The 18,503-nt window shown below is 38.5% G+C and overlaps 1 protein-coding gene across 1 annotated transcript; it reads left to right on the top strand.

Annotated features, from left to right (window-relative positions):
- The first annotated feature begins 2,390 nt into the window (after positions 1 to 2,390).
- Positions 2,391 to 16,933, top strand: bod1l1 (biorientation of chromosomes in cell division 1-like 1). Its single transcript, XM_062425411.1, has 30 exons — positions 2,391 to 2,601; positions 4,369 to 4,493; positions 4,574 to 4,764; positions 5,451 to 5,945; positions 6,426 to 6,575; positions 6,705 to 6,865; positions 7,006 to 7,102; positions 7,886 to 8,012; positions 8,124 to 8,184; positions 8,264 to 10,091; positions 10,183 to 10,253; positions 10,421 to 10,541; positions 10,663 to 10,764; positions 10,847 to 10,890; positions 10,977 to 11,028; positions 11,156 to 11,220; positions 11,371 to 11,452; positions 11,712 to 11,770; positions 11,875 to 11,950; positions 12,160 to 12,206; positions 12,394 to 12,562; positions 12,819 to 12,883; positions 13,116 to 13,203; positions 13,561 to 13,613; positions 13,758 to 13,836; positions 14,007 to 14,086; positions 14,331 to 14,430; positions 14,577 to 14,709; positions 15,160 to 15,231; positions 15,960 to 16,933. The coding sequence occupies exons 1-30, from the start codon at positions 2,485 to 2,487 to the stop codon at positions 16,081 to 16,083; spliced, it is 5,034 nt and encodes a 1,677-aa protein (XP_062281395.1). The 5' UTR covers positions 2,391 to 2,484; the 3' UTR covers positions 16,084 to 16,933.
- Positions 16,934 to 18,503: the final 1,570 nt, after the last annotated feature.

The raw sequence follows: 18,503 nt of genomic DNA, 5'->3' as shown, positions 1-18,503 counted from the left end.
TCCTGACTACACACTGCTTTTTGTAGGACATCAAATACAAAGAGGTTGGAAATCACTGGTTTCATTTTTAACAATATGATGCATGAATGCTTATTATATTATCCATTATGTCAAATCTTCATTAACACTGTTAAATAAATGTAGTGGAGCAGAAAGTACACTATTTCCATTGAAATGTAGTGAGTGGAGGTATAAAGTAGCATCACATGGAAAGACACATTCAGGTACAAGTGCCCCAAAATTGTACCTAAGTACTACCTTCCACCACTTCTTACTTACTTGTTTAAAGTAAAATAGCTGTATTCTTTGGGCCTGTTAAAGAGCTTATTTATATGTGAATATTTCTTGCTCCCAGTGTCTTTCTGTGACAGTGTTATGTTGTGTCAGTCAGTGGTTTTATTTTATTTTTTTTTTTTTATTTCTGTATCCTGCAAAACATTTAGCCCACATGTGATTAAAAGACCAATATTTTACAAAGCACATCTTTTCTGGTAATACATATACGAAGCATGTATGGAAGCATTTGGGGGAAAAAAAGAAACAAAACGAAAATCCCAAATGAAATGTAATGTAACATATCTCCTGATAACCTTTTTTTCCCCCTTTTCTCTCCAGCTTTCTCCAAATAACTCGCTGATTTACATGTTTCATATATGGACAGCCAACTCAATCTTTGAGCGTCATCCATATTTACAACACTTTTGATCAAAATCAGTTTATTTGCCAAGTATTACCTTGCCAAGAATAAGTTAATAATGATAATGTTGAAATAATAAAATAAACGAAGTAGTAATAAAATCAAATTTAAAAAATACAATTTATTTACAGAATGTGCAATACTAGTTCTGAAAAGGGATAAGAAACTTGAAAATAGATATTGACTTGTACAAAGGAAATATGGACTGTGCTAGAAATGGTGACAAGGTCAAAAATTAAATGTGACATAATGCAAAAAATAATGAAATCCTGTACCTGTGGGGGTTGAATGCTAAAGTTTTATGGAACATATGAAAGTTACTAGCATGGGGATTAAAAGAGGGATGGGAGATTTTAGTCCAGCTGAACTATAAGATATAACAACATGAATTTGTGACGTTGTGGTGTTCACTGTTGATGATTTTCTGACATACAATACATGTGTTAAATGGTTGATTATTTAAGGCTGCCTCCATTTAAACATGTGTCTTGCTTCTTGTTCCCTCAGTTGGATGTTTGAGATTCACTATGCCGGATGACAAATTTGCAGAGTTTGACACTCAACGCTGTTTTCACATTTATCTGCTGATGGAAAGTTTCTCTGAGCTCATTGAAAACTTTATTTTAAGAGGTGGTCCTGTGAGCAAGATTTGTGACATCACAACTAGTTTAGAGGCCAATCCTGGTCCAATATTTAACTTGTACACGTGTGATGTGGAAACTTTAATCTTCCTGTCGACCATGCAACTTTTATCCTCCCAGGTCAATTTTGACTGGTTTGACTGCTAATAAAGTCTAAGCGTAAGTTATCACCCAATTTGTTAGACCTTTTTATCCAACTTCATTCCAACTAATTACCACACATTTTACACCTGTTTTCGGAAATTATGGTCAATAGGCCTCATTTAAATGAAATTGTAGCTCATTTTTGAGTTAAAAAGCAGGAATTATTAATGATTTTAAATAAATGTAAGATCAGAGCAAAATATGCTGATTGATTATCACAAACTTTCATATTCCAAAGTTTAGTCAGGATACAGTTTTAAAACCATTTCAAATATTTGAATGACTGTACTTAATCACACCTATTGTCCTCGGGGGTAAAAATTGACCCCAGTCTGGTTTGACTGATTTATAAAGCATATTGTACAAATGATCACCCAGTTCAATAAAAGTAGTGATGATTATACTTGCAAATAATGTAATCTGGAATAAATCCATATTTCTGATATGAAAACATTTTTAAAACGGGTCAAATTTGACCAGAGGACAACAGGATTGTTGATCGTGCGGTGCACAAACACTGAGACCTTTCAGTGAAGGAGGAGACGTCCTGTGTCCAGAAACTTTAGAGATTAACTATATTTGCACATCTTCCTGGATTTGTTAATAAGAGAGAAGAAGCAGATGTAATTTTAAGGATTTTAACAGGATAATTTAATTAAAACAGTGGTTCTTAAACTTTTTCATGTCAATTAAGGACCATTAACTGACCACAAGATTTTTGCTTTTAGATGTTTTATTACAGAAAGTGTATGAAACTCATGTGCAAAACAGTCATATTATAGTAAAAATAAATAATTCCCAGGAGGTCCCCAGCAGAAGGGGAACCACTGTCTTTGAGTAGAGCTCTTCCGGTTCAGCGGAGGACTTTTTTTGGTGTACTTCCGGCTCTAACCCGCCTCCAACTTCACCAAACACAACAGAAAGGGAGATACACTGAGTCGGATATATTCTGATGTCTCTTCTTTGTTAACCTCATTGAATCCAGGTGTACTAGGTGCAGACATGGCTGGGTTACCTCCGGGAGACCCTCAGCTGGTGTCCATGATCGTCAACCATTTAAAGACTCAGGGTCTCTTCGACCAGTTCAGGAGGGACTGTCTGGCAGACGTCGACACGAAGGTAACTAAAGGCTGAGGTTTCATGGTTGTTCACATAGCTGCTAATTTAACATTTATAGAATAGCTAAGAGTCCACATTAGATGTATATTATATTGTTTAAAGTATTAGGCTGCCAAAGTTAGCTATAACCCAACTGGAAATACATCAGTCAGCCTAAGTTAATGCAGTTATTATCATTATTTTATAATTTGTCTTTAAACTAAGCTCCATTTGTGAGGAGGAAATATGTAATATTTGTATTTTTTTAAATGAAAGAGTCCGTATTATCCTACCTTACTTATACAACCAGTGGTTCTCATTCATTTCCATTCATTTGTAACCCTCCTGTTGTCTTCCTGTCGACTGTGCAAACTAACTGGTTTGACTATAAAGCATAAGGTATAAATTATTAGACCTTTTTAGCCAACTTCATTACAACCTGTTACCACAGGTTTTACACATATTTTTTGTGGGGAAATTATGGTTAATAAGACATTCCTTTATTAGTCCCACAGTTGGGAAATTTGCATTATTACAGCAGCAGGAAAGAAGAGCAGCAAAAAGAAAAGAATAAAGAACAATAAATAATAAGTACGGAAAGGAATAAGAACAATAATGGTAAAATATATAATAAAAATGATTGTGACATTATTTATATTATTTACATTATTTACTAGAGTAATATTGGTATTGAGTGGTAATATACCAGAGATGATATTGTTATTGCACAGATTAAAGTGAAATAAATATATATGTATATTGCACACAATTGAAATTAGTAGTATAATGTATAATTTGTGGTATACATGAAATACTAATATTGCAAAGTGTGGGACATAATAGATGTGCAATGTGTCAAATTGTCCAGGTTGGGGGTTTGAGGTTTACTGGGAGCAGTGTTGATTGTAAAGTCTCACAGCTGCAGGGAGGAAGGACCTGCAATATCGCTCCTTCACACACTTTGGATGAATATATAAGCCTCATTTATATGATATTCTGCCTTATTTTTCAGTTCACGTCTGTTAAAAGTGTTAAACAGTGTGGCTAATGAATGGCATGTCAGAATAATCCATCACACTGAACATTTATTAACCTTTATTTTACCTGGAAAGACCATTGAGGAGGAATCCTCATTTACAATGGTGACGAGAAACAACAACAGCAACACAACACCACACAAAGTGCAAAACAATATTAGGTAAAATAAATAAAAATAAAATAAATAAATAAAATAAAATATTAGGAAACATAAAATAAAACAAAACAATGAATAAATACAAGTAAACAGATGAGATGGTTTTAATGGTGTGGCCCACATGTGATCAAATTGGACTGTATGTGGCCCTTGAACTAAAATGAGTTTGACACCCCTGTACTGTATTGGCTAATATTGGCCTATCACAGATACACAGGTATTGATGTATACATGTTATCTGATATGTGCTGATAAAAAAATTAAAGTTATATAAACAGCATTCTATGTATATTTGATCATTTTTCTTAAATCGAGTGCAATATATACATACATATGTATTTGTTCTGTTTTGTTATTTATAGTTATAGTATGTTTCCATTACATATCTTTGTCACAAGTGTAATAACAAATAGTTATCAAACCCCAAAAATTGTAGGGTGTTTGTGATTGTTAGTTGTTGCCCTTACAACAGCACAGTCCTTTTAACATGTTGTTTTTAGCACTGAGGGTTACGTCACATGTGTAGGATTGTTTTGTTGTGTTTGGTTATTCATAATGTACTTTAACTGTTAATTGTTCAACATCTCTTGCAGCCAGCTTACTTGAACCTGAAACAAAGAGTGGACAACTTCGTCTCTAATCACCTTTCTAACCACACATGGAGCCCTCATCTGAACAAAAACCAGCTAAGAAACAACATCAGACAGCTTGTGCTGCAGTAAGTCTTCTCATCCCCTCTTTTTTATACTTAATTTTATGTGCAAGTTCCGTAAAGTTAAAGCAAACTGTCTTTCATAGATCTGGGATGCTGGAGCAGGGAGTGGACAGGATCGTGGCCCAGGTGGTGGATCCCAAAATCAACCACATCTTCAGGCCACAGGTGGAGAGGGTGGTCCGTGAATTTCTGTCACCTGGCAGCTGTGCTGAAGAGCCACCGGCCCCGAAGCCTTTAATAGAGACCAAACCAGACAGCAGCATTCCAGAGCAAGGTACACAGCATGATTTATGTGTGGTTGTTTGCTTTAGAGGAGAATTATTTCCCTTTTTGGCATCTTTCATGGGGTGATCAGCACAGAGGTGTCCACTGATGGCTGGTATCATCCATTTTGGATTTCCTGAATTACTACCTAAAATCAAGTTGGCGTGCATCATAGAGCTCATTCCTATTTTCCCTTCTTATGATGTACATTACATATCACATGGAGGCTGCCTCTCAAAAGGCAATAAGGTTTCATATTCATACACTGCTGAAATCATACTTAGCAGTAAGCATGTAGCAGCTGTATTTAATGAAGTTAGTCTCATTTAGATCAGAATCTCTTTATCATTCACAGACAAATAACCACAGAACGAGCATACAAGAACAATAGAGATAAAACTAAAGTGGCAAAAGAAAAACATTTACATGTGTCATTTCAAACATCAAATAATACAAATTTAAACTCTCCAAGCACAACAAGAGAATCTAGGGCAGCTTGCAGCTCCTGCAGTTTATAAAGTACGTGAAACTTGTTCTGCCTTGCTGAACTAACCATGAGCTGCTCTGTATCTGTATCCTTCCACCATGGGTTTCTTGTGAAGGAGGTACAAACAGAATGCTACATTTCTCCAAAATGTTAAGATTAACAGAATGGCTTTCATGAACGTAGTTAATTACATATTCATATTTTCACAGCCTCGTCGTCTGCTCCAGCGACCACCTCAGCCAACGACGCCATGTCCATCCTTGACACCATAACCTCTCTCAACCAGGAGGCTAGCGTCAGAGCAAGCTCAGGCACAGAGAAAGGACGCAGAGGCCAAGCTTCAGACGAGCCCATGCAGCTAGTTGAGGACGGCGAGCAGGACATGAGTCTTGATGAGGAAGGAGACAACCACCATGACGGGAGGTCAATGGAAGAGGCAGAGGAAGCAAAGCTGGCATCAGAGGTCCAGGCATTAGATGTGAAGACCGAAGACACGCAGGATCAGATGGAAGTGGGAAAAGATAGATTCACAGAGGATGTAAAGACGGAAGAGGAAGAGTCAGGAGCTCAAGAACGCACAGAGGAGGAGAAAGACAAAGCTGCCAACAAAACAACTGGGAAACCGTCAGAGGAGAAGCAGGATGATGATTTACTCAAATCTACCACTCAGGCCAAGCAGAAAGCCAGAGAGAGGATAAAGGAAGGTGAGCTGCTGTACTTTTGTCTGTGTTTTCAGGTTTAGAGCAGGTAATATACATGTAAAACTATTTTTTGACAAAAACTATGCCTAATATTTTGTGCTGAAATGATAATTGTCATGTGATCACCAGCAAATTGCTGTCACTCATGATTTAAGTCATTTATTAAGCAAAAGTGCTAAATTGTAGCTTGTGTTTTGGACTAAACAAGTGATATCAATATGTAACCTCAGGCTCTGGGAGTTGGTGAGTGGCATTTTTCAGGATTTTATTGATTAAATAATTAAGTGATTAATAAGAAAAACATTTAATGCATGTCCAGGTTTTCCTCAGTCCTCCTCTTAGCTTATTATTATATGAATATTTTTCTGAGAATATGTGACATTTTTTTAAGCTGTCTTTCAGATGCTTGTTCCTTTTTTTAATAACAGTGAATTTTGAATAGAGAAAATAAATTTTCATCATCGAGGTGTCATTTCTCTGCAGAATACTCTCTGGAGGACTCTGACCTGGAAGGCCTGAGTGACATTACAGTGAGCTCTGTCCACACCAGCGACCTGTCGTCATTTGAGGAGGAAAGTGAAGATGACGAGCTGCTGTCTGATTCTTCTGAAGAGGGAGAGCTTCCACCAGACGGTCTCACCTTTTAATTCCTGCGCGATTTTTAAGCGCATTTTTTACAATAAAATATTAAACAAGGTAACTACAACAGAATTGGATTCTGATGTTTTTCTTTGTGTCTATGTTTTCTTTCTCTACATCAAGGTGAGGGATCAGAACAGAGAGAAGCCAGCGGAGACCAAGGAGAAGAAGACAAAGAGCGTAAACCCCGGCGCAAGGCCTACGTTCACAAGCCCTTCCTCTACTCCCGTTACTATAGTGACTCAGATGATGAAATCACTGTGGAGGAGCGTCGTAGATCTGCTGTGAGTTTTATAGATGCATACTTTAAATCTGGTTGTCAGGTTTTACATAGCAAATATGTTTATCTTGCATTTTGAAATGGTACAGATTGTGAACACATATGTTGATTCATGATGTCACTCACCTCATTTGTGCTTTTTAGGCAAAGGACAAAGAGGAAAGGCTGCACAAGAGACAGCAGAACAGAGAACGAATGGAAGAGAAGCGCAAGCAGAAAGCAGCACAGGCTGAAGAACAAGGTATTCCTGTCTGTCATGTGTTTGCCACTTTGTCTATCAATCAATCAATCTTTATTTATATAGTGCCAAATCACAACAAAAGTCATCTCAAGGCAATTTACACATAGAACAGGTCTAAACCATACTCTTCAAGTTTAATTTTAAAGAGACCCAACATTTCCACATGAGCAAGCACTTGGCGACATTGGCAAGAAGAAACTCCCTTTTAACGGGAAGAAACCTCGAAGTGGGCGGCCATCTGCCTCGACCGGTTGGGGTAGAGAGGAGAGAGAGGAAGCATAAGAGAGAGAAGCACAACTTTGTTTCCTCTACTTTTCCTTCTCTTATATATTTGAAGATAAACTAGTGGTCATCCCGATGACTCAGCAGACATACACCGTAACCTGTCCCCAATACTGTTGCAGGTTTGAATTTGACTTGAGGCCTCTGGTTCTTGTAATTTCGACATGCTGTGTGTGAACAGAAATAAAAAGTTAAAAAATAGGCTGCAAGTTGTTCCACCTTTTATGTTTGATTGTATGTAATGTACTGAGATCTGGAGTTTCCATAACATTTCAATGTTATGTTACATAGAATGTAGAAGACATAAAGCATTATGTGATAACTCTATTTATGTAATTGTGTCTAAAACTTCTCTGTTCATAAAAAAGTTAGTTAGTTAGTGTTTGATGTCTAGTTTGTTTTGTCACTCTGCTTGTCCGCAGCATAAACATGGATCATGTCCTGAAAATATCTTTTTGTACACTTTGTTACATAAGTTAAAGGTCATAATTTCCCACACAGATCAGAAAAAACAAAGGAGTGGAGACTCCACTGGGCTGGAGGGTCCCAGGGCCAAAGAGGCTCGCAAGGAAAAGAAAGTTCTGGAGAAGAAAATGGCTCTCAACAGGAAGAGGAAGCTTTACTCAAGGTATGTCAACAAAAGTTAAGATGCATGTAGATGCGGCAGAATAATAATGTGATACTTTGGCGCTTTTGCGATGTATGCTGTGTAAATGCATGAACCATTTTCATCCTTCAGGAAAGAGGGAGATGTTTCAAGCAAGAAGAAAGGAGATACAGGAGAAGGATATAGAAAGGCAGTAAGTACAATTAATTATGAGGGAAACTGATTTTATCAAAGGTCACTGGTTTACAATTGTTTTGCTTTTTCAACACTAGGAAGTGAAATCCACAGCATCGAAGAACCCCCAACAGAAGCTGATGAGAAATCTGTCAGAATCAGTATCGTCTGACGAAAGGCATCGAAGGATGAGCGGCGGCGTCTCAGAGGATTCCAGTGACACCAAAAAGCTGTCTGACAAAGGTCGGACACACTCCTTCATCTTGGAGTTGGAGCAAGGTTCCCAAGAAGCTCTCAGGCAACGTTCGGTTGGAAAATTCGACCGGTCATCCCGCAAAGAACTTCATTCTAAAGAAAGAAAAGAGAAAGAGCGCAGTTTGTCAGATGAACGTGCCAAACTCAAACTAAAGCCGGAGAAAAAATCTGAACATCAGGCAGACGAATCTCAGCAGAAGGAAAGTGCCACAGGTAAAGTGTCCTCTGAAGAGAAAGGTGAGAAGAAGCCTAAGGTCAAAAGTGAGAAGAAAATGACAGGAAGTTCAAGAGAAGGAAAACCATCTGTGTCTGAAGGTGTTGTTGAAGAGGGTCCTAAAGATGTTACAGCCAAGAAGATGAAAGCTCCGTCAGTGGAGGCTGCCAAAGCAGAGAAGGACAAGGAGAAAGAAAAAGACAAAATTAGAGAGAAGGACAAAGAGAAAGATAAGGTCAAAGAAAAGGAAAAGGCCAAGGGAGAGAAAACTTCAGCCAAAAGTGATTTCAAGCAGCTGCTCCGCCCTGATTCAGCTGGCTCCTCTGAGGATCGTTCTGACATGGAGCCCGGCTCAGACGGCAGCAAGAAGAAAGATAAACACGCCAAGGAAGTCCTGAAGAGGTCAAAGAGCCACACTGAAGACAGGCAAGGAGACAAACCCAAATCCAAACAAGAAAGTAAAGACATTGAGAAAGAGAAGACTAAAGCTGACCAGGATAGCCAGAAAACGAGTAAATCCAGCTCTGAAACTGACAAAGATCCAAAGAAAGTCAAGCCAACAGAAAAAGGAAAAATCGTGGAAAAATCCAAATCCAAATCTAAAGAAGAGACAAAGACTCCACTGTTATCAAAGACAGACAAGAAAGTTCAGAGTTTAGAAGTCAAAAGTACAGGAGGAGCACCTGTCAGCAAACCTGAGACAGCGAAGGAGAAGAAAAAAGAGGGAACTGTGAAGGAACAGCAAAAAGTCTCTGAAGAAGCTCTCCAAGAGAAATCTGAGAGTAAGAGTGCAAAGAAAAAACTGGACAAGAAGGATAAAGTCCCAGAAAAGAAAGATGACACCCAAGAGGAGAAGAAAGCATCCAGAGAAGACAAAGTGGAAAAGTCTGATAAGTCTTCCAAGTCTTCGGTTTCCTCTCCGAGTCTCGAAACTGAGGAGCAGCCAAAGAAACCATCTCTAATCCAAGACACTAGCACAGACTCTGAACCTGTCACCACCACTGTCACCACCTCGTTTTCTGACGATACCTGCGATGCACTGAGTGACATCACGCCTGAACCATCTGAAGGCGAGACAGAATCGCGAGAGCTGCCAGCTGTGCCGGTCGAGGCTGATGCTCTGCTGACTCTAATGGACGTTTGCACATCGGCGGACGCTAGACTTCCACCGGACGCACCTCCCGAGATGACGCTTCAGGAGGCTGATATGAAGATGAAAGAAGCAGCTCTGACTCTGCTCTCCATGGACCCTGACAGCGCAGTGTCTTCCAGCTTTATCGGGCAAGACACAAAGGAAGAACCAGAGGTAACTCCACCTGCTCCACAACCGCTGGAAACCTCTACAGCTGAAGAGAAGGAGCAGAATCCTCCCACGAATGTGCAGACAGCCGCTCAGCCGTCGCCCACTGTGCCTCAAGAAACTGTTGAGCTTGCTGATGAAAAACAAAACACTGCAGGTAAATGGAAAAACAAATGTATGTTTTATTTGCTACATAAAGTGTCATAATGTTTCCATAAATTAAATAATAACTTTGGATTTCTTTATAGACAATTCTGAAACCATGAAGAGAGAAATGGATGAGTCAAAGGTGGAGACCTCTGGTGTGCTTGCTCCACAGGTAAAATTAATAATGCCTTTGTCCTGTTAAAGGAAATGGCCATCACCACTCCATAAAAGCTTCTTGTAGAGAAAACAAATTCAAAATCATCAATCACATTTATTGCAAATACCATCTTCTAACCTGATATTCTGCAGGGGAAAATCATTGTTCTATGTTCCTCGCAGGAGGCTGACACTACCTCAAATGAACAACAATCTCCTTCACATGAGGAAGAAGCTAAAGGAGCAGAGATCACTCCTGAAACACAGCCAGATGAGGCGTTGGCACCACCTGCTGACAAAGATGGTAAACTGGTCTTATTTCTTGTGTTGAGATTTTTTTTGTGTATGATTTCCAGAGTGTAATTCAGCAACAAACATCAACCTCATAGCGCTCATTTTCTGTTTTTCTTTCTACAATGTTTCAGTCGCTGACGCTGTTTTCGATGGAAACACAGAGGAAAGCACAGAGATTGTTGCTTCTAACGCACATGATGCTGAACAAATTTCAGAAACATCCAGTAAACAAGGTCAGGATTTGAAAACACTCTTGTTGAACAGAACAAACTTTTTTTTCTGGAGTATTAACACAACATCTTGTTATTATTTTAGAGCAAACTGAGCCAGATGTTTCAGACGCAAAGACGTGTCCCAAGGTGAGATACCAGTCAAAACGTTGCAAATTTTAATTGTTTATTACATTTTCATGTATGAATAAAATGAAAAGTCTCTTCAACAACAGGCAGACGAGGCAGCAGCTGAGGACAACCAGGCCAAGACAGACATAGACAACAGTACGTCTTCTTCTGATTTCTATTTTGAACATTAAAAATCATTATTTTTCTGTATAACATTTGTAAATAATTGTATGAGTCGGATATTTTAGGTATATTTGAACCCCTACTTTCTTTTCATCACCAGGTGAAGTTGAGATTAAAGCTCAGGAGGTAGAAAATGTTGCAGAGGAGAAGAGTGATCCACAAACTGTAAGTGTTTACATTTAGGTATATGCTGATACTTTGTTCACATGTAAGCGACATGTAGCACTGACACCTGCTGTCCTTTAACCCGTCTGCTGTGTACGTTTTTTTTATCTTCCTTTGTTGATCTGTGTATCCTTTATCAATGATGTTTAGATGGAAGCCAGCACTCCAGAGAAGACAGAGGAGGTCAGAGAAAAAGAGCCACAGACTGAGTCCAAACTGGTTAAACAAATCAGTGAGTCATTTTATTTGTTCCTCTGCTGCTACGTGGATTGTTCCCGTCTGAAAGTCTAAAGAGTGAAAGGTTGAAAAGTGTGAACCTGTCTTGGAGGACACAAGTGTGTGTATGTATTGTATTTGTATTAATTTGTCTCCACCTTTAGGAAACGGATACAGGAACTGAACATTGATGTTTTTTCTTATTCTTCCACTATACGAATTGATCATTTTTCAAATCAATCTCTGTCTTATTGCTGTTTGTTTGTATTTTTCAGGTTACGTGTCCAGCGCAGACAGCCAGGAAGATGAGATGGGATCAGATGTGTCAGAAAAGGTAACTGTATACTGTCTGTCAAATGGCCTGTTTTGAAATTCAGCTTTTACATAAGCAGTGTATTAGGTACTGATGTGTTACCGTCTCTATTAAAACTTTTGCAGGAAGAGAAGACGGAGGGAAGAGGAGGACGTAAACGAAAACTGTCCAGTCAGAAAGTTGCAGCAGTGAAAGAATCTGGTATTACAGCTGAGATTTATTTTCACTACCAGTACAAAGATTCAGGGATCATAAGAATTTGATTTGTCCAGGTTTGACGCCTAGACTTATAAAATTTTGATTAGTGGTCATTTACCTGTTCAGCAACTAAAGAGTTACTGTAGTCACCTGTGTTTTGACAGATGTTTGTAGCAATTCTATTAAAATAATACAATCATTTACTTTATCAGGTGAAGATAAAGATGAAAAGGAAAGTCAAGATCAACCATCTACTGAGGTAAATAAGGCATTTTCATGATGTTTCTGTGTGAACCATTTACCATGTATGTTTGAATGTGAAGTGTTTTTAGAAACCTGTTTAACATATAGTAGAACCATCCATACTAGAAACATATAGTACTATATGTTTTATTTGACATATTTTGGCTTCACATTGTTTTGATAAATGGATAATTTGTTTTCAGGAAACCGATCAAGAGCAGGTTGCAGAAGTCAAAACGCCGCGCAGAGGACGATCATCCAGATGCACAGAAGAGGTGGAGAAGGACCAACCTCAACAACCTGAGAAGCTGGAGGAGACTCCGAGCCGCAGAGGAAGACGTTCAGGAGCAACAGCAAAAGAAAACCCTGCTGGTAAAAGACGGTCACTTTAGATTGGAAACACAGCTCATGCCGTGGCCTGAAATAGTAATAATCTGAAGAGCTAGCAGTCCTAAATATTTGTGACTAACCATCTAATGTAGAAGTGGTGGATCTTTTCTATTGAACTCAGCTTTATATTACATTATATTGAACACAGAGTTGAACCTGTTGCCAGTGCTGTAGAGTGTAAACTTCCTACAAGAACCTTGAGTGTTTAATTTGATGTGCTAATTTATTTTTACCTCAGATGATCATAAGAAAGATGAGAATAAAGACGAGGAGAAGGCCAAATCCTTGTCTGAGAAAGAAGAGGTATGTTAAGAAACAAATATTATACGTTTAACATTATCAGTTTATTTTTATAAGCACAGTGCATGTTTCTGTTCATGTGACATTGTTGGCTAATTGTCAAGTTTTTTACTTCAGTCACACGTTGATTGAAACATTTCGGCAGACAATAATATTTTGTGTAGCACTTGCATTGAGTTCATTTCACTGTGACTGTATTTTGCTTTTTATCATTTTATTTTTCCAAAATCTGCAGGGAACTGAAGAGGAAAGTGGGCCAAAGAAAAGTGGTCGGCGAGGAAGTCAGACCAGTCTGCCGTCTCCAGCTGCAGAGGACAGAGAAGGTGCTGGAAGCTCCGACTGCAAAGAGAAAGCTCGTGCACATACACAAATTAAACACAAATTTGGTCAGGCAGGGACACGTGTCAGTTAGAGCACCTTTTAGTGAAAGAAAAAATGAGTGAGCCAAATCTCAGCAGCTAATTTGTGCATTTCATTGTATAAAGTTGAGTTAGGCAAGTTTCATTTTGCTGTCTTTACTGAATAATAGTATGAATAACTTATTAAGAAATTATAGGAAGGCTGTCAGCTTTGCTTTGAGTTAAAACTTTACTTAACATTTTCTGGTTGTTCATTATTATATATAATAAATGATGTTGCATATTTTCCATCAGTTTTGACCTATAATATTTTACTTTCAGGTGAACCAGTGATGAAGAAGACGAGGTCAGAGGAAGTGGCGGAATCTATGGAGGTGAGATTTGTCATCTTGTGTTCTCTGTATCTCTCTTGACTGTGTCCACTTTTCTTCATCCCTCTGTGGAGGAAGATTACCACATTTCTTTTATCTAAAGCGTTATTAATATGTCTTGATGTCTGGTCCAAATGTATTCTTTAGGAAACCCAGTCTGAAGAGGAGGCGAAGAAAGACACCAGTGAGCAAGAACAAAGCGAGCAACAACCTGACAAAGACAGCGGTGAGGAAAACCACACACTAGAAACACTTGTACATAATAAATGATTATGTATGAAAATGTGCAGTTACCACAGAAGTTCTTGTATATGTCAAGTATTTAACCTTGGGTAATCTGGATACTTATTATTGTGGAGACAAGCCTTCTGTAGTCTGACAGGTATCTTTTCCCAGGTTCTTCCCCGTCAGTGAGCCAGTCAGATGGACTAGAAGAGGTGAAAGAGGAGAGTTGCAGTGAGAAGAAACCGAATGATGTATGTTAGCAGTAAAATTAACAATTTTCATATTTTTATGTACAAATGTGGTTCTGTAAGGTATACATTTTGTGCACTCATCCCTTTTCTTTGTCATCTTTACTCTCTGTGTGAAGAACTTCAAACATTTTTTAAATCTTTACTTCCTTCTTTTACTCACTGCTATGTTATTTGCATTTCTCACCTTTTTTTAATCTCTAGTTTGACTTGAGTGGAATAAACACAGTTATTGTTATTTCTCCAGGATGAGGAGGAGCAACAGCAAGAGGACCAAGAGACAACTCCAAAGAGACCTGCTCGAAGGGGACGGCCCTCAAAGGCAGCAGTGCCCGCAGATGATTTAGGTAAGGAAATTTAAAAGTTTATCTAAATGTTGGCAAAATGTTCCATAGCTAGATAGATACATAGATATAATCATTTTGAGATTGAATTACGTGTCATACTCTTTTATATCAAATGTATCTTATTTGTTGTTTCGTCTTTCACACAGATAAAAATGACAAGAAGCCAGAAGAAAAAGAAGGCGAGCAGAATGAGGAAGAGGAGGAAGATGACGATGAGGAAGGAAAAGGACCTGCGCCCAGAGCTACCACGCGGTCAGCTTCTCGCCTGGAGGCTGAAAGGTAATTTAGCAGCTCACGGTGGACAAAAATGAATCAACAACAGTAATAAGCTGCTGGTGTCATGGCTGCAGTTTCAGGCTTGTTTATGAAAGAATTTTAATTTAAAAATTGCCATAATATTACGCTAATAACGCAAATGAAATCTCAAAAACATGATGGGAAATACAACAAACTGCTGGAACATCTGCAGATAAGACAGCAGTTTCATATTTGATATTGAGCAGTCAAATCTAACTCACTCACAGCACAATAAACAGTTTTGAGACTCTGCTTCACCCTCATTGAAACGCAGCGATGACCAATGAGCCCCTGATGGTTTTAGTGCTGAATGTTTACGCTCTAAAGTACCCAGCAGGCATCATCGCTGTCACATCCTATTAACCTGAGGCAGGGCAGATTCAGCACTAAAGCAACAACTGTTGTTTCATATTTGTTTTTATTGGTCCTCAGAAACAAGCCAAGCAAACCCTCCACCCGGGCAAGTCGACAGAACGGTAAAGAGGAGACCGCAGCTGGCACGCGGTGAGTTCAACAGAACCAACGAGCTTAAAGGGGAATTCAACCAAAACTGACTTCTAGGTCCCTGTTCTGTCAAAGAGAACATTTTACCAAAGTTTCCCGGAATTTCGAAATGTTTTTGAGTTATTAATTTAAAAAAAATAAAATCTTAACGTCGTCTAAATGGTTTGAAATGAAAGTAGTAACTTGTGGAATAACACTACAGGTACAGGACTACTATCAGTAAATATTAGTTGAGTCTTATGAATAATTTGATTTTATGATAGAATAATTGTTATTTATCTTGGGAGGTCTGGAAAGAATCTTTATTATGTACAAAAATACACATTATTGACAGAAGCTAAACATTGCAATTTCCATGCAAATTCAGGGTAGACATTGGGTCATTTTTAATGGTCTGAAAGAGTCAAATACATAAAATTAAAGTAAATAATCTTGATTTACCACATTAATAAGAGCAGTCTTATTTTTCTGCCTTATTTATCCCATATTTCTGCTTATTGGTAATTTCAGCATGTTTTGGCCACCATGAACTGGTCTCAAATTAAATTCTAGTTACTAAAGTCCTAAATCAGTTTCACTTCCTGTTTTTAAATGTGATTCAGGAGTCGTGATTATCAAACATCATTTTTGTGACTAACTCTCACATTAACAAAGACAAATGTATGCAGCATGCAAACATGACACTCTTACAAATGGACTGACACTTGCTCCCTGTTTCCCTCTTGCAGCGGGTCGAGGGGCCAGGCAGCGGCAGCGAAGGGGGGCCGTAAACGGGAGGCCAGCCCCCCTGCGGTGCGAACGCGGGGAGGACAGAAATCAGAGGAGCCCCCTTCCAAGAGAGCCAAACGCTAAAATCTTTGAGAGTTCGCCCCAACAGTGTTTTTTTTATTCACTCCATATTCAAGTGAGAACACCGCAGTTTTGTTGTCGAGGGTCAGAGAGTCTCTGCAGTCAAGTTAGCACATAGATCTGTTTCTGCTTCATAGGCTGGAGATATTGAAAAGCTCTGGATAGTATTATACACTTTCCTCTCGTGGTTGAGTCTAAACCTGAGGATCTGTGCAGGAATCCCTCAGAATACCTTCTACTGCACTACGCCCATATGGTTTGGATCAGACTTCATCATTCCTTCGTTTATTTAGTAATGCCCACTGAACCAGAGTGTTTCAGGCCAATCAAAGGCCTAATGTTGTAGTCGAGTCGTGCTTTGAGATAAAGAGGGTGAATTGAAATGAGCTGTCAGTCAAGAAACCTGATTGTGTCTCGGTGTGTGCAGAGACTGTTGCACCTCCACAGACGTCACTGTAACACATGAAATGTTATCTGACTGGATTTAAATCTACACACTTGTACATAGAAATCCCAGTGAAGTGCCTTTCACTGTGAATTTTTATTATTGAATATTCATTCTGTGAATGACAGGAGGAGTTTTCCTCCCCACTTTTTAAAGGTTTTTTTTATACAAAATACTTAAAAGTTAAGGGAAGTTTTGTAATGCGTCTGTTAAAACAGCAGAGCAGTATTAGTCACTGACAGGGAAAACATGATAGTTTGTCTCTATAAACTGAATCTTCCTCATGATGTATTTGCAACAATGCCTGCTGCTGTTTACTGTAGTAATGTTTTATTAAAATGGAGGTAATGTAGTTATTTGTATTGCTTTACAGTATATAAATTGAATGGTGTTAGATATCTTGCATACTTCTCAATGTAAAGATGTTTGTTTCATAAATGTAAAATTACTGAATATTGCTTCTTTTTTTTCATCGTTTCAGGCAAGTATAAATCATAAGTTGTGGCCAAAAATAATCATTTCTATTTTTACACAAATGTAGTCACAGCACTAGAAGCAGATTTCACTTATTCCTCTCATTTCTAATTGCAATCCAGAAGAGAGATTAAAACATAAAAATGTTTATGACCAGAAATGACTAGTTTAAAATATTTTTACCAGCTGTGCAACTGCTGAAGGAAACCTAGCTCATGTTGCTTGTTTTTCAAAACTTTGAGAAGCTGAACTGTTTTCTTTATGATAAAGAGTATTAATTCAGCCTCATTATGTCTCAAACGTTATCTCCACTTTCTAAATGGATGTGCTGTCTGTAATGTGTAAATAGCCAAAGACATTAACCAATCACCTCGGAGAAGAGGAGAGGACATTCCTGTCTGCTAATGGGGGATAAAACTGACAAACTCAGAATGAAATATTCCTCCATCATTAACACGTTAGGAGGCCTTAATCGCTGCACCTGAACTTACAGGATCCAAAAAAGCATGGAGAGCTTACAGAGAGCCCGAGTTTTCTAAAAGGGGCTGGTTGAAGTTTTCCAACCATTCCTGTGGATTTCTAAATTTGAATCCTTTAAAGGTGTAACTCTCAGGTATTTCCTGGTGCTGGAATCCAAGTCTTAAAATATTAGCCCAACAACTCTAATTTAAAGGTTTGAAGCGGCCCTCATTTAGGCACCAGGCCTGGCAGACTAACAGCACTCCTTTCAGTCTCTGATGCCATTGGAGGGACTTGAGTCGTCATTTTATTATAGTCGTTTGCATTGTAGTCCTAAAATGATTTTTTGAATTTTGCCAAGCAGGTTTCTACTGCTGAGCATCAGCAGTATGAGGCACATTAGACTGATTTATAGGCAGCAGGTTTTATGTATGAGGTGGAGGAGGGCCCACTTGGTGAACTGCACTCAGCTCAGCAGGGACTTCACATCAGGAACAAGACTTTGAAAAGGTAGAGAAAGCAGATGATCTAAAAATGACTTATACTGCAAAAATCTCGGAAAATACTGACTTGCTTTAGGTACTTTCTGGTCTACCTGGAACTATTTTACTCCTATTGTTGGAAAAGGAGTCAAGATTTCACACTATTCCCTAATTTCTTACTAAAATGTGACAGAGACACTTCATGCCTCGAGAAGACAAACAGTGGCATGCAGACCAGACTGAGTCCATCAAAAATAAAACTCTGCTCCTGTGCACCAGGTTTCACTCCAGATGGTTTCAGCTGTCTCGCCTCAGACTCCGTACTTTACAAAACATATTATCACAATTTTCTTCAATAGTTTTTACTTGATACAAAGGTTTTTAAGAGAAATAACGTATGACCATAAAAACAAAACAAATTACAATTTTTACAACTTACTTACAACTTTTCTATTCTATTTTTTTTTTTACCAAATACAATCTTAATCTTAATCATCTTAATCCTTAGTTCCTCAATCCTTAGTTCCTCAGCAGCCTTCCTTAGTTACTCAGCAGCTATTGGA

This window comes from Scomber scombrus, chromosome 9, assembly GCF_963691925.1.
Source record: "Scomber scombrus chromosome 9, fScoSco1.1, whole genome shotgun sequence".
NCBI lineage: Eukaryota > Metazoa > Chordata > Actinopteri > Scombriformes > Scombridae > Scomber > Scomber scombrus.
This window is presented reverse-complemented; position numbering and strand designations above follow the sequence as displayed.

Excerpts from the sequence above, each read along its gene's own strand:
- bod1l1 (XM_062425411.1), top strand. The coding sequence starts at position 2,485 with ATGGCTGGGTTACCTCCGGGAGACCCTCAGCTGGTGTCCATGATCGTC. Across the intron at positions 12,207-12,393 it reads AAGATCAACCATCTACTGAG|GAAACCGATCAAGAGCAGGT; the intron begins GTAAATAAGGCA and ends ATTTGTTTTCAG. Across the intron at positions 12,563-12,818 it reads AGCAAAAGAAAACCCTGCTG|ATGATCATAAGAAAGATGAG; the intron begins GTAAAAGACGGT and ends TTTTTACCTCAG.